This window comes from Lethenteron reissneri, chromosome 27 (genome assembly GCF_015708825.2).
Source record: "Lethenteron reissneri isolate LAM-NWPU_2019-01 chromosome 27, ASM1570882v1, whole genome shotgun sequence".
NCBI classification, from domain to species: Eukaryota; Metazoa; Chordata; class Hyperoartia; order Petromyzontiformes; family Petromyzontidae; genus Lethenteron; species Lethenteron reissneri.
In genome coordinates this window covers 1,569,368-1,585,666 of record NC_083805.1, presented here as the reverse complement: position 1 = coordinate 1,585,666, position 16,299 = coordinate 1,569,368, and the positions used below count along the sequence as shown (strand labels likewise).

At 56.9% G+C, this 16,299-nt stretch overlaps 1 protein-coding gene across 6 annotated transcripts in view; it reads right to left on the bottom strand.

Annotated features, from left to right (window-relative positions):
• LOC133348278 (autism susceptibility gene 2 protein homolog) overlaps nucleotides 1-12,009 on the bottom strand; it is a 268,596-nt gene extending 256,587 nt beyond the window's left edge. For 2 of the 6 annotated variants that reach the window (XM_061561005.1, XM_061561003.1), the window contains exon 1: nucleotides 10,116-12,009. In XM_061561005.1, the coding sequence (XP_061416989.1) occupies nucleotides 10,116-10,469 (354 nt within the window). In that variant the 5' untranslated portion in view covers nucleotides 10,470-12,009. The remainder of the gene's footprint in view (nucleotides 1-10,115) is intronic. The other 4 variants (XM_061561002.1, XM_061561004.1, XM_061561007.1 and 1 more) reach the window with 4 other exon arrangements.
• Between the last annotated feature and the right edge of the window lie 4,290 nt (nucleotides 12,010-16,299).

Sequence of the window (16,299 nt, the reverse complement as noted above, 5' to 3'; positions counted from 1 at the left end):
GTCTAAAATTCGTGCACCTCGACGAGCGAGGGACCCGCGGCGCACTTCCGATACGGCCGCCGCGAACGTCAACATTTAACGAAATGGCGCGTTGACTTGACGAGGCGGGCCGAGGTACGCGCCGGTGTCCGACGATGTGCAAATGAGGCAAGGGAGCCGCCACCGCGAGTCGTCGTCGCTTCCGCGGCCCCCCCTCCCGCGCGCCGCGCTGCCAAGACAACACGGTACAGTGCCGTAAGGCAACACTTGCGGCGCGCCTCGCCATCGGCAGCCGCATCAAGCGAAATGGACAATTACGGGGGCTCCAGTGACCCCCCCCACTCCCCCGGCTGCAGACGCCCAGCTTTGGGATCCCCGTAACAAGATCACCGGTTTCTGACTGCCACCATTCCGCACGTCCAACGCACGGCGCGCCGACGAGCGTGACATGGCTGGCTCCCCCCCCCCATTCCACACGAGCCGCCCTTCGCTCAATCATCGTCGAACTCGCAACTTATTTATTTTTCACGGTGACGACGAAAGAGGGTGCCGCGCAGGCAGAGCGGGGAAAGCGGCGGCGATCTTTCGCGGAGACGCGACCGCGACGAACGCGGCACGGTCAGGGGGGGGGGGGCACGAGGCCGCCTGCGTTTGAAGCGTCGATTTTCGGCAAAGAAGATCCGTGGCATCGCCGCGTACGCGCGCTCACACTCGCACAAGAGACCCTTGTGTGCCGGGACAATAAATAACGAATCACGTGGAATATTGTAGAGCGAGTGATGGGTCGACACTTCCAACCCTCCCCCGTTCCAACCCGGCTGCTCCGTTCCAGAACTCGAGACTTTCCCTCTCGCCCCGCGCCTAACACCCCGGGTGTGTCTCGCTCTCACCCTCAAGTGTCTTCATTCTCACCTTTACCCCAGTGCCCAGGCACCTTCCCCCTCTCACTCCGTCAATCCTCCTACCGCCGGCCAACTCCGCGCCTCTCTCCGAAAACAACAACAAAAATCCTTCCTCTCTCACAACACGACACGCGTGGCGGCGACCCCCACGGCACCCCCCCCCCGCCGCCGCCCCCATTAGCGCAACCGGTAAATCCACGTTGTGCTACATCGGTGCCCGCTCGTGCAAGCGGGGACCCCGTGGGCTGGGGCGGGTGACGACGCATTGATTTGCCCCATTCAAATAAAAAAATTCTCACGCTCGCGATACGTTTCGTCCGCTCGAGCGTGTAACAATCAAATTATTCACGCGTTATGCAAATGCAATGCAAAAGATATGCTAATGCGGGCGCGCTAACGATGCCGTAGAAGCGTTTCAGAAACGATAAGCAAATATGAAGGAGATGGTAAAAATGAGGCAAACGCGTTTATTGATTGTCGAATACATTTCTGATCCAAAAGGGTGAACTGGGCTGTGTGGCTTGAACGGACACCACCACCACCTTCACTCCATCCACCATTACTCTCATAATCATCACCCCCCACCACTATTACTACTATTCCACTATCACCACCACCACCACCACTGCAACCACCACCACCACCACACACTCCCATGATCATCACCACGGCCACCACCGTCACAACCACCAGCATCACACCCAGCACCTTCACTACCAACCACCTTCACGACCACCATCTCCTCACCCCAAGGGCTGTATAGGGGCCAAAGGGGCATGACGGGGGGGGGGGGGCGTTGGCCCACATCGCCCGCTGCACCCTGAAAGTGCCGCATTTCAACAAAAGGCGGCAGACATCGGGTGAGCAGCACACTGCCCGCACGAACACAAATAACGATTTTCCAAATGCTCATCGTTGTCTCTTACGCAGCCACGTAAACAACAACAGCAGCAGCAACAACAACAGCGTGCTCCAGTCATCCAGGACAGCCTCACCGCATCGCCAGACTTGTATTCAGGAGGCTCCTGCCACATCGGGATGGTTTTGGCGAGTTTTTATGTCAATCAGATGAGGAGCGTTTCGCTTCGCGTGGGAGGGAATGGGAGAATGTGTCGCGCATGACGAGAGACAACACTCGCACAAGCTGCACGCGGAGCGGTTCACAAACCCACTTGCTGTACCCCCCCCCCCGCCATCGTCGGCGTCACCCCGCAGCCACCCAGAGGTCACACGAATCTCGACGCGATCCGCCGAACCAAAGTGGCAATACAATAAACGTCGCGGTGGAAATTCAAGAGGGTGCCGAGTGTTCCACCGTGCACCAACACTCCGCCACATTACACACACACCAAGCCAGCCCCGTTTAAATCCCAGACGCGAGTCCAAAAGGCAAGACGGCTCTTATCTTGTAGCTTGCACGCGCGGGATGATGCGTGTCCCGGGCCGTCGCACGGCGGATTTAAGATTCGTTAACGAGGAGGAGGAGGAGAAAACTAAACGACTTCAAAGTTACCGTCGCGTACGTCATCGTGGTACCGTGGTTGACGTCACACGTGAAGCGTGCCACACGCGTGTACATCAAGACGTCAACAGCAGAGACATTGTGAGACAATTGTGCGACCCATCAGCATCCCAGTGACTCATTGTCCGAGTAAGTAAATGTCTCATTAAGCTCGTTTCTGAGCAAGCCAAAGCTGGATCAAGCCAATGTCCAGTAGCTCATCCGAGTAAGCTAGCGTCTAATTGTCTTAGTAAGCTAGTGTCGAAGTCAGTTTCGAAGCTCGTGTCTGAGTAGGCCATTGTCTGAGTAAGCCATTGTTTGAGTCACTGCCTAAGTAATTGTCTCCGTAAGCCGTTGTCTAGGCAAGCCAGTGTCTGGGTATGTGCTCGTTTGATTAAGCCAGTGTCCGAGGAATCAAGTGCCTGAGTCACTGTCTAAGTAATTGTCCAAGTAAGCCGGTGTCTGAATAGGTCATTGTTTGATTCAGCCAGTGCCCGAGTCACTAAGTAATTGAAATCCGTTGTTTGTCCGTCTTCTGTGTGCACGTTGGGTGGATGAGGATCTACAGAAGAGGGAGCGGCAGTAACAACAACAGCGGCAGCAGCAGCCAGCAGTAGCCAGCAGCTGCCGGTCGCGTTCCATTTTCGCCCTCGGGTTTGAGTTTTCCACCGTTCAATGAACACCGAGCCGCCAAAAGCGGGCGGCGCGGAACTCACGCGCGGACCCCGCTCACCCCCCCCGCCGCTCAGGCCCCCCCCCCCCGCTCAGCCCCCCCCCCGCTCACCCCCCGCCGCTCAGGCCCCCCCCCGCTCAGCCCACCCCCTCCCGCTCAGCCCCCCGCTCAGCCCACCCCCCCGCTCAGCCCCCCGCTCACCCCCCCGCTCGCTCAGCCCCCCCCGCTCGCTCAGCCCCCCCGCTCGCTCACCCCCCCCGCTCCCCCCCCCCCCCCGCTCAGCCCCCCCTCCCGCTCACCCCCCCTCCCGCTCAGCCCCCCCTCCCGCTCAGCCCCCCCTCCCGCTCAGCCCCCCCTCCCGCTCACCCCCCTCCCGCTCACCCCCCTCCCGCTCACCCCCCCTCCCGCTCAGCCCCCCCTCCCGCTCACCCCCCCTCCCGCTCACCCCCCCTCCCGCTCAGCCCCCCCTCCCGCTCACCCCCTCTCTCACCCCCCCCTCCCGCTCAGCCCCCCCCCCGCTCACCCCCCCCCCCCGCCGCTCATCCCCCCCCGCCGCTCACCCCCCCCCCCCTCGCTCCCCGCCGCGCACCGCGCCACCTGTAGCCGACGGGCCGAGTCGGCCTCGACCCCCCCGCCCCTTCCCAACCACCCGCTGCGTGACCCAAGGTCAGGGTCAGGGTCAGGTCAGGTCGCCCCCCAACCCCCCCCCCAGCGACGACGCCTCCCCAGGCCGCAGCCGCCGCCGCCGCCAGCGCCACAATCGGCGCCTCGCAACAGCGGCGGCCAGGAGGCGGCCAGGAGGAGCGCGGCATCCATTTTGTACCCGGGCACTCCGAGAGAGACGAGGGCGCGGGGGGAGACGCGGGGAGACAGGGGGGAGACAGGGGGAGACAGGGGGGCAGGGAGACAGAAAGACAGGGGGGAGACGCGGGGAGACAGGGGGAGATAGGGGGGAGACGCGGGGAGACAGGGGGGCAGGGAGACAGAAAGACAGGGGGGAGACAGGGGGGCAGGGAGACAGAAAGACAGGGGGGAGACAGAAAGACAGGGGGGAGAGAGGGAGACACATGGAGACACAGGGAGAGACAGGGAGACGCGGAGACAGAGAGACGCGGGGAGACAGGGGTCAGGGAGACACAGGAAGAGACAGAGAGACACAGGGAGACGGGGAGAGACAGGGAGACGCGGATTCCGCGACGAATCTCGTGAAGACCACCACAGGATCCCAGACTTCGTGTCTGCTGGGCTCGCCGCAGGCAGCGAGTGGCTAAACTCCTCCGGCCAGTGGGGCTCGCTTCAGACCCCCAGCGAACTCGCAGTCACCCTCTTAGTTCAAATGTACGCACTCGTTCAGACACTCACAACAGCGCTCACTCAACTCGCACACTCAGACTCCGCTTCGACACACCCCCCCCCCCCCCAAGACACGCGGTCACTTGGACAATAGGATAGCAACTCAAAACCCCTCCGCCGTCACATCACACACACACGCACACAAACCCCACTCATTACACACACGCATTGAACACACACACACACGCGCATTGAACTCACACACACCCCACTCACTCACACCCCCACTCGGCACACACGGACCAACAATCGAAACACACACACACCACTCATTACACACACACCACTCATTACACACATTACACTCACACTCATTACACACACACACCCCCACTCATTACACTCTCACACACACACCCCACTCAGCACACACACGCCCCCACTCACACACTCATTACACACACCCCACTCATTACACTCACACGCACACACACACACATTACACTCACACACACCCCACTCATTACACTCACACGCACACACACATTACATTCACACACACCCCACTCATTACACTCACACGCACACACACATTACACTCACACACACCCCACTCATTACACTCACACGCACACACACACATTACACTCACACACACCCCACTCATTACACTCACACGCACACATTACACTCACACACACCCCACTCATTACACTCACACGCACACACACACACATTACACTCACACACACCCCACTCATTACACTCACACACACCCCACTCATTACACTCACACGCACACACACATTACATTCACACACACCCCACTCATTACACTCACACGCACACACACATTACATTCACACACACCCCACTCATTACACTCACACGCACACACACACATTACACTCACACACCCCACTCATTACACTCACACACCCCACTCATTACACACACGCATTGAACACACACACACGCGCATTGAACTCACACACTCCCCACTCACTCACACCCCCACTCGGCACACACGGACCAACAATCGAAACACACACACACCACTCATTACACACATTACACTCACACTCATTACACACACACACCCCCACTCATTACACTCTCACACACGCACACACACACATTACACTCACCCCACTCATTACACTCTCACACACGCACACACACACACATTACACTCACACACACCCCACTCATTACACTCTCACACACGCACACACACACACATTACACTCACACACACCCCACTCATTACACTCTCACACACGCACACACACACACATTACACTCACACACACCCCACTCATTACACTCACACGCACACACACACATTACACTCACACACACCCCACTCATTACACTCACACGCACACACACATTACATTCACACACACCCCACTCATTACACTCACACGCACACACACATTACATTCACACACACCCCACTCATTACACTCACACGCACACACACATTACATTCACACACACCCCACTCATTACACTCACACGCACACACACATTACATTCACACACACCCCACTCATTACACTCACACGCACACACACACATTACACTCACACACACCCCACTCATTACACTCACACACACACATTACACTCACACACACCCCACTCATTACACTCACACGCACACATTACACTCACACACCCCACTCATTACACTCACACGCACACATTACATTCACACACACCCCACTCATTACACTCACACGCACCCCACTCATTACACTCACACGCACACACACATTACATTCACACACACCCCACTCATTACACGCACACACACATTACATTCACACACACCCCACTCATTACACTCACACGCACACACACACATTACACTCACACACCCCACTCATTACACTCACCCCACTCATTACACTCACACACACATTACACTCACCCCACTCATTACACTCACACACACATTACACTCACCCCACTCATTACACTCACACATTACACACACACACACATTACACTCACACACACCCCACTCATTACACTCACACGCACATTACACTCACACACCCCCACTCGGCACACACGCACCAACATTCCAAACACAAGTACACACTCTCAGTACACACTCGCACGCACGGACACACACGCAGACAAAGATCCCCCGTATAGCCTTTAAGACTGTTGGGGCAAGTGCTGTTAGTTAAGCAGCACCTATGAAGGCCGGCACGGCACACGAGGGGGTGGGTGGCCAGAACCACGCCCGGCCGCCTTTGTCTCCCCAGTGGCGATGTTTACACACCGAACCGGGTGCTGATTTGAGGCCGAGGCGACCAACCGGTTCAGATAGTCGCCACCGGTGTTGGCCGTGAGCGGGAATTGAACCCGGGTCGCAGCGCGCTAACCGCTACACTACCGCTCCCCAACACACACACAACACACACACAACACACACCACACACAGATACACACGCACAGATACACAGATACACGTACACCACACAAACACACGTACACCCCACACACACACGCACAGATACACGTACACCACACACACGTACAGACACATGCACACACACACACAGATACACACGGACACACCCACAGATACACGTACACCACACACACACACAACACACGCACCCCAAACACACAGATCCCTTGTGTTGCAGCCTGCAATAGGCTTGGGGCAAACGCTGTTAGCGAGCGCCTATTAAAGCCGACAAAGCACACACACAACCGGACTATCTTCTCTCCCATGGAGACAGCTTTTCCCGTCGGAACTTAGGAGTCGAACGTGACACATATACGGCATGAACCGATTGGGTTCGCGACGGACTATTATTATATCATGCGGGTACATAATGGCCCCAAGGCGCACGGTAACACGTTGTCCAAGATCGCAGATAGACACAGCAGGAACAGACCGCCACGTGGAGACAAGACGGGGGCAAGAGAGATGAGAGAGAGACACACAAGGAGAGAGAGAGAGACACGCAAGGCGAGAGAGAAACACGCAAGGCGTGGCGAAGGAGAGAAACGAGAGACACAGACAGACCAGGGACAGAGCGGGAGACGCACGGAGACACGGACATTTCAGAGGGACCAGGAAAACACACAGGCACCAGAAGAACGGGAGCGACATACACAGGGACACATGGCATGGGGGACAGAGTCCACAGGCAGAGACATACAAGGACAGACATCAGGAGAGACACTGAGAGACGGGAAACAGACACGGCCACAGCGAGAGAGAGGGTCTATACACACACAGACACCGATACGTCCACTTCCACGGCAGGCATCTCTGGGTTTAACTCGAGCACATAGCGGGACAGACAGAGCAGACAAATAGTCAGACGTAGAGAGAGATAGGGGGACAAGTGAACAGATGGACAGACACGCAGAGTCTGAGATTGGCACAGACGAACAGATACGGCAACAGATAGGAGGCCTGACAGACAAGTGGCAGAGGGATTGACGGGCAGAGAGGCCAGTTAGATGGCCCACAGAGGAAGAGACAGAGGAGCAGACACCCAGACAGACAGACACCCAGACAGACAGACACACACACAGACAGACACCCAGACAGGTAGACACCCAGACAGGTAGACACCCAGACAGGCAGACGCAGAAGGGGACAGCATGACGACACGTGAATACAAACTCTCACACAGAGACAGTCAGTCAGATACAACAGCAGTCAGATAGACATGGACAGAGGGTCCTGACGTCGTCAGAGGCCACGAGAGACACAAACGAACAGAGCCACAGAGCGACAGTGAGGACTAATGACAGACAAGACACACAGCCGGTCAGAGGGGCAGAGACACGGCCAGTCCGAGGGACAAGTAGGGAGGGTGAGACGCATGAAAAAATAGCGGGGGGGCACATAGACAGACGTGGAGGTGGTGATAGCACGAGAGCGAGCAATGTGGCACAGACGCATGGCACACACAGGGGCAGAGTGGACGTGAAACAGAGGACAGGGGGACACATGCACGGACAGAGACAGTTGCTGACAGACACACGAACAAAGATGCACAGACACAGAGGGACGAAGAGGAGAGAGACAGACACGGGGCGAGAGGGGCAGTCTCACATAGACAGGGGGGCAGCCAGGACATACAGCATACTAACAATGGGTAGACACACAGATAGACTGACAAGACAGCCAGAGAAGACGACAAAGATGGCCAGGGTGCAAGACCGAATCATAGAGGGACAACGGGACAGACAGAATGAAAGGCAAATAGGCATAGGTACAACCACCCAGATATAGGTGACAGATTAATAGATCAACATTTAGACAGGAGGGGCAGACGTACAGATAGACATCCGACAAAACAGTCAGAGGGTCTGACAGATGAACAGACGAGAGAGACAGGAGGACTGACGGAAGGAAATCGTGGAGACCGGCAGACACATTGAGATGCACAGAGCCTGCAAATCAACCATCCAGAGGGACAGCTGGCAAGTGAGACGAATAGACTGCCAGGATGGAGAGGGCCTGGCAGACACATTGGAGGAATGGCGCAGATAGACGGCTGTCAAGTAAACCAGACCATGGGAATAGAGGAACAGAGGGACATGAAGCTCGTCAGACACATCGAAGATGTACAGACAGATAAGACAACCAACCAGACAGACAAGACAGCCAGGAGTGACAGAGAGACAGAGCCAGCCACACAAGCGACAATTGATAAGGAGGTAACGTACCGATAGACAGCTAGAAAGTCAGCCAGACAAAATAGAAAGTGGATCGAAGGACACAGGCTAGCGAGATGGAGGGGTGAAGGTAAAACTACAGACAGCCAACAACAAGTCACGCAATAGCACTGAGGGACACGACGAAGGTCCAGCCAGCCAGAGTGAGGAGGCACATTGAACCACACAGACAGATGGTGACGTGGACAGACCCCGTCCCATCCAGAGAGACGGACTATGGGTCACGTGGGCAATAACCCCTTGTCCCATCCATCCAGATAGACAGAGACGGTGCCTGGGTCACCAGGACAGACCCCGTCCCATCCAGAGAGGCAGACTCTGGGTCACGTGGGCAATAAACCCTGTGCCATCCATCCAGATAGACAGAGAGACAAACTCTGGGTCACCAGGACAGACATTTTCCCATCCAGAGCGACGGACTCTGGGTCACGTGGGCAATAAACCTTGTCCCATCCAACCAGATAGACAGAGACAAACTTTGGGTCACGTGGGCAATAAACCCTGTCCCATCCATCCAGATAGACAGAGACAGACTCTGGGTCACCAGGACAGACCCCGTCCCATCCAGAGCGACAGATTCTGGGTCACGTGGGCAATAAACCTTGTCCCATCCATCCAGATATACAGAGAGACAGACTCTGGGTCACCAGGACAGACCCCGTCCCATCCAGAGCGACAGATTCTGGGTCACGTGGGCAATAAACCCCTATGCCATCCATCCAGATAGACAGAGAGACGGACCGTCCCATCGGTCACGTGAACGACAAAGTCCCATCCGTCGAGACGGACAGACAGACAAGACGAAGAGACAAGACGAAGCTCTCCTTGGGGTCACCCCGACGGACGGACAGACAAGACGAAGCCCTCCTTGGGGTCACCCCGACGGACAGACAGACAAGACGAAGCCCTCCTTGGGGTCACCCCGACGGACAGACAGACAAGACGAAGCCCTCCTTGGGGTCACCCGGACGGACAGACAGACAAGACGAAGCCCTCCTCGGGGTCACCCGGACGGACAAGACGCGTGGCGCGGCGGCCCTCACCTCGAGCGCCTGCAGGGTGGTGAAGCTGGCGATGGCGAAGCCGTCGATTATATCCTCGTCCTGGGAGCTCACCGAGTCCCGGCGGCGGCGCCGCGGCGGCCGCGGCCTCGACGAGCCCGGCCGGTTCTCCGCGTTCTCCCTCTCAGAGCCCGAGCTGGGAGCGCGGTGGTGGCGGCCCACGCCTCCGGCCACGAGGCCCGCCACCAGGCCGCCGGGCCGGCCCAGGGCCTGCAGGCCGCCGCCGCCGATGGTCAGCCCCGGCCGGCCGGCGCGTCCGGCCGCCTCCCTCTGCTTGTCCCTCTGTGAGCGAGTCCGACGGCTGCGACGGGGCCCGTTGGCCCTGTGGCCGTCCATGGTCGGTTTGGTGGTCGCTGGGCCCTTGAGTCGCAATCCGTGTGGCCTCGGCCAGATGTGACGATTGGCCGCGGTTGTTGAAAAATGAAGGAGTTGGTGGTTCGTGCCGGTGGCTACGACGCGCGTAGGTTGAAGGTAAAGGTCCTCGTGTGAGCTTGGTGGGGGGGGGGCAGAGTGATAGAAAGTGCCCCCCAAACGGAGGGTGCGCGGGTTCCTACTGCTGACGCCAATGCTCAGCTGTGGGACCGACCGCGGCTCCTCCACGCCATCATCTTCATCATGAGCACCATCACCACCATCATCGTCGTCGACGACGACGTCCTCACCATGCCACGGCGTGCCCCCCTATCTATCTACCTCTTTGTTAGCACGAGTGATGATGCTAATGATGATGAGAGTAGTTGCAGCGAACATTAAACTAAAATCCAGCTCGGATCCAGGAGGCAAGAATGGCAATCCTCAAAACAAACCCGACAAACAACAACAACCACAAGAATAACGCGAAGATAGCAACAAACACCGTCACCAGCAGCTCCGTGCTGCCGCCGCTGATGATTCTGGTGAAGACGAAGCTGAAGCCGCCGATCCTGCTCAGTCTGCTGCTGACGAGGATAATGACGGCGATGGCGACGACGAGGGGAGTGAGTGTGTGGAGGGGGCCCCGTGCCCTTGCTGCTAAGGCCGCTTTGTGGACGCGGGCTCCATTCAGCGGCGCGGGGAGCGAGCGGCCCGCACGGCGGCGGCGGCGGGTCCAGCTGCTGCTGCTGCCGATGCCGCTCCTCGTCCTCCTCCTCCTGCTGCCTCGGCCGCCTCCATTTTCTCGTCAAACTCCGGCCGGGATGACGCTCCTCCTCCTCCTCTTCGTCCTCGTCGCCTTCCTCTCCCCAGCACCTCGTCGTCTCGACTCCTCCTCCCCTCCTCGCTCCCCTTTCTCCTCCGTCACCGTCACCAACCTCCTCGCCGTCGTCTCGCGATATCCTCGTCAAACACCGCCGCCGCCACCGCCTCTTTGATCTCCTTCACCTCCGCCTCGTCCTCTCTCCCCCCACGTCCACCACCTCTCTCCTCGTGTCCGTACGGCGGCCACACAACGGCCGAGCCGCTCGCTCGCACACACAGAGCGCGCCGGGCTACGAGGGAGGAGGAGGGGTGGCGAGAGAGAGAGAGGGGACCCGCTAGGGGAACCTCGCTGAGAGGAACCCCCCCCCACCCCTCTCCTCCTCTTCCCTTCTCTTCGGGGAGCCGACAGGACCCTGCGGGGGGGTCCGAGGGGACCCGGCGGGTGCGGCCTGACGGTCGGGGGCCTGTGGAGGAGAGACGCGGCCTCGGGAGCGGCGGCGGGAGGATCGAGGTCCGCGGGGTCAGCGGAGGGAGACGCGCGCGGACGGAGGCGGTGAAGGGGCCCGCGCCGCGCGGAGGAACACCGGCCCCGCCCCCTTTAACCCGATCGCCCCGCCCCCCGTTACTCCCTCCCCTCTACCCCCGTTACTCCCTCCCCTCTACCCCCGTTACTCCCTCCCCTCGTTCGCGTACAGGCCCCCACCCCCCCTGCCCACTTCCCCCCCCCCAACCCCCCCCACCGACTGTGTGTTCCTCCGCCGCCGACGAGGCAGGCGGCGCACCGCCGCGGGTTCGATGTGCGCGTCCGCTTTAGCGAAGTAGTGCCGTAGAAGGGGGAGGGGGTTTTGTGGGGGGGGGCTGTGGTCACGTGCACCGCGTTCGTTACCTCCGTTGCCATGGACACGTCAACGTCAATATCACTAACAGAGTTCATTAATTACAGCTACAGCCGTAATAATGTTATTGTCAAAACTGGTAATTACTCTTATAGCAATCAATTAATAACCTACACTTGTAATAATCACATCCGCGTTATGAGGAAGTCTGGTTTTTTATATTTTAAAACGAACCCCCTGTTCTCACCTAAACTTTAATGAATATTATTGCAGAACGTTGCGATTATTGTTGCAGATTTAAGTGCTATTCCAATCGCCGTAACGCCATGAAACATTTACACCGCGTGATCAATACGCTACTAAAATTAACTACATATATCGCATTTATTCCGTATTAATCAAACCGGTTATAATCATTATCTTATCGCTAATTATATTTGATGACAGTGATCGTTTAAAGGCGGGCGGGGGAGGGGGGAGCGGTGGCGCTGTAGTTAGCGCACCTCGCCCCGTGGTGAAGTATGGACATTGACACGTCTCACGGGGTCGTCACGGTCTTGACACGACACTTCACTTCAGGGCACTCACGAAGTCGCCTCGGCGAACGGAGACGTCGTAGCGTGAGCGCGACATTGGCACGGTCGGCTACGTACGGTGCGAAAGAAGGTCGACGTACAGCCCCGGGCCGTGTCAACCCACAGGGCCTCCTCACCCCCCCCCCCCGTACTCCTTGTTCAGGGCAATGCACTTATCGAGGCCCATGAGGCGTACAGCCATTTCAATACGGACACACACACACGTGGTGACACACACACACACGCGGTGAGGACACACGTGGTGACACACACGTGGTGACGAGACACACGTGACGACGACACACACACGTGGTGACACACACGTGACGACACACACGTGGTGACGACACACACACGTGGTGACACACACGTGGTGACGAGACACACGTGGTGACGACACACACACACGTGTGTTTCTCACCTTGCGATAGCGACTTTATAGGATGAACGTTGAGATTTATAAAGGGGCACGGGATGACCAATAGGGTCTGAATTGGTCTGTAATAAGATAGGCAGCACTGATAAGGGGTTGACAGGTTTGTGAGTGTGAGCATCCACATATCAAGCAAGCAGCAGCATGCAAGACCACAGACAGTAGCATGATAAGTAGAACCATTGACACCAATTATCAAAAATAATACATCAAAGAGTTTGTGTTGAGTAACATCATTTTTGTCTGTTTGTGTTTCTCACCTTGCGATGGGACTTGTAGGATGAACGTTGAGATTTATAAAGGGGCACGGGGTGACCAATAAGGTCTGAATTGGTCTGTTATAAGATGGGCAGCACTGATAAGGGGTTGACAGCTCAGCATGGAGTGAGGTCCTTCTCCAATCGACAGATTCTGAACTAATTAATTAATCTACTCCCACACACCCGCACCCGTACAACCCCCTTCAGCCCCCTAGCCCACTCTGCCCCCTTGTCCCGTGAGCCCCAAGAAGACCCCAACACCTCCACCCCCACACGCAGCCTGCCCTCTGCCCCTTGCCCTCTGACCCCGTGGCCTGGCTCACAATCCCAACGACCTCTAATTGTGGCTTCATCTGCTGCGGTGTGTGCACGTGTGTGTGTGTGTGCACCGTCACCACGTGTGTGTGTGTGCACCGTCACCACGTGTGTGTGTGTAGAGTGTGAGTGTAGAGTATGTGGATGTAGTGTGTATATAGTGTGTGGATGTAGTGTGTGTAGAGTGTGTGTGAGTGTAGACTGCGTGTAGAGTGTGTGTGAGTGTAGACTGCGTGTAGAGTGTGTGTGAGTGTAGACTGCGTGTAGAGTGTGTATAAAGTGTGTGTAATGTGTGTGTAGAGTGTGTATATAGTGTGTGTAGAGTGTGTGGGTGTAGTGTGTGTGTAGTGGGCGTAGAGGGCGTGTGTGCAGTGTGTGTATAGAGTGTGTGTGTGTGTGTAGAGTGTGTGGGTGTAGTGTGTGTTGAGTGTGTGTAGAGTGTGTGTGTAGTGTGTGTGTGTAGTGGGTGTAGAGGGTGTGTGTGTAGTGTGTGTGTAGTGTGTGTGTAGAGTGTGTGTGTGTAGAGTGTGTGGGTGTAGTGTGTGTTGAGTGTGTATAGAGTGTGTGTGTGTAGTGGGTGTAGAGGGTGTGTGTGTAGTGTGTGTGTGTATAGAGTGTGTGTAGAGTGTGTGGGTGTAGTGTGTGTTGAGTGTGTGTGTAGAGTGTGTGTGTAGTGGGTGTAGAGGGTGTGTGTGTAGTGTGTGTGTGTAGTGTGTGTATAGAGTGTGTGTGTGTGTAGTGTGTGTAGATGGTGTGTGTGTAGTGTGTGTGTGTGGAGTATGTGTGTGTAGAGTGTGTGTTTGTGTAGTGTGTGTAGTGTGTGTGTGGTGTGTGTTTGTGTGTGTAGAGTGTGTGTGTGTAGTGTGTGTGTGGAGTGTGTAGGTGTAGTGTGTGTAGAGTGTGTGTGTATGTAGTGTGTGTGTGGTGTGTGTGTGGTGTGTAGAATGTGTGTGTGGAGTGTGTAGGTGTAGTGTGTGTAGAGTGTGTGTGTAAGGTGTGTGTAGAGGGTGTGTGTAGAGGGTGTGTGTGGATTATGTGGGTGTAGAGTGTGTGTGTGTAGAGTTTGTGTGTGACGCTCACAACAACGAGCGGAGCGCCGGGTGGCTAAAGCACAGCAAGTTGGCACAGTAGGGGGCACAGGTGGTGCATCAGCCAGTCATCTCGGTCATCTCAGTCAGTCGACCCGTGGCACCTGGGTCTGCCCCGTGACCTCCTGCCAGCGGGCGTTCGACACTTCACGTGGCCTCAAGGTGCACATGGCCTGGCACAAGCGTCGTGGTGACGTCACCGCCACTTAGTGGCGAATGGCGGTTGTTGTCGTGTGTGTGTGTAGTGTGTGTGTGTAGAGTGTGTGTGGGTGTCGACTGTGTGGGTGTAGTGTGTGGATCATAGTGTGTTTGTTACACGCATAGGTATGTATTTTGAACTTCTTTCGTACCGTACGTAGCCAACCATGCTCATCGGAGGTGCATATCGAGTCATCTCCGCCATGCCAACTCATAACACCTGGGTCTGTCCCTTGACCTCCTGATAACGACCCTTTGAGTGACAGTGAGTGGGTGAGAGAGTGAGTCGGTGAGTGAGTGAGTGGGTGAGAGAGTGAGTGGGTGAGTGAATGAGTGAGTTGGTGAGAGAGTGAGTGGGTGGGTGAGTGGGTGGGTGAGTGGGTGGGTGAGAGAGTGAGTGGGTGAGTGAGTGGGTGGGTGAGTGAGTGGGTGAGAGAGTGAGTGGGGGAGTGAGTGAGTGGGTGAGAGCGTGAATGTGTGGGTGAGAGAGTGAGTGGGTGGGTGGGTGAGTGAGTAGATGAGAGAGTGAGTGGGTGGGTGAGAGTGTGAGTGGGTGCGTGAGAGAGTGAGTAGGTGAGAGAGTGAGTGGGTGGGTGAGAGAGTGAGTGGGTGAGTGAGTGGGTGGGTGAGAGGGTGAGTAGGTGAGAGAGTGCGTGGGTGGGTGAGAGAGTGAGTAGGTGAGTGAGTGGGTGGGTGAGAGAGTGAGTAGGTGAGAGAGTGCGTGGGTGGGTGAGAGAGTGAGTAGGTGAGTGAGTGGGTGGGTGAGAGAGTGAATGAGTGAGTGGGTGGGTGAGAGAGTGAGTAGGTGAGAAAGTGAATGAGTGGGTGGGTGAGAGAGTGAGTAGGTGAGAAAGTGAGTGGGTGGGTGAGAGAGTGAGTAGGTGAGAGGGTGAGTGGGTGGGTGAGAGAGTGAGTAGGTGAGAGAGTGAGTGAGTGGGTGAGTGAGTGGGTGGGTGAGAGAGTGAGTAGGTGAGAGCGTGGGTGGGTGAGAGTGTGAGTGGGTGAGTGATTGAGTGTGCGAGCGAGTGAGTGGGTGGGGGAGAGAGTGAGTGGGTGAGTGAGTGGGTGGGTGGGTGAGTGATTGAGTGTGCGAGCGAGTGAGTGTAACCGCGTGTGAGTGAGTTGGCACAATGGGGGGGGAGGGCACAGGTGGCACATCTGCCAATCATCTCAGCCAGTCAACCGATAACACCTGGGTCTGTCCCGTGACCTCCTCCCGGCAGCGTTGCCTTTGGGGTGAGAGTGGGTGAGTGGGTGAGAGTGGGTGAGTGGGTGGGTGGGTGGG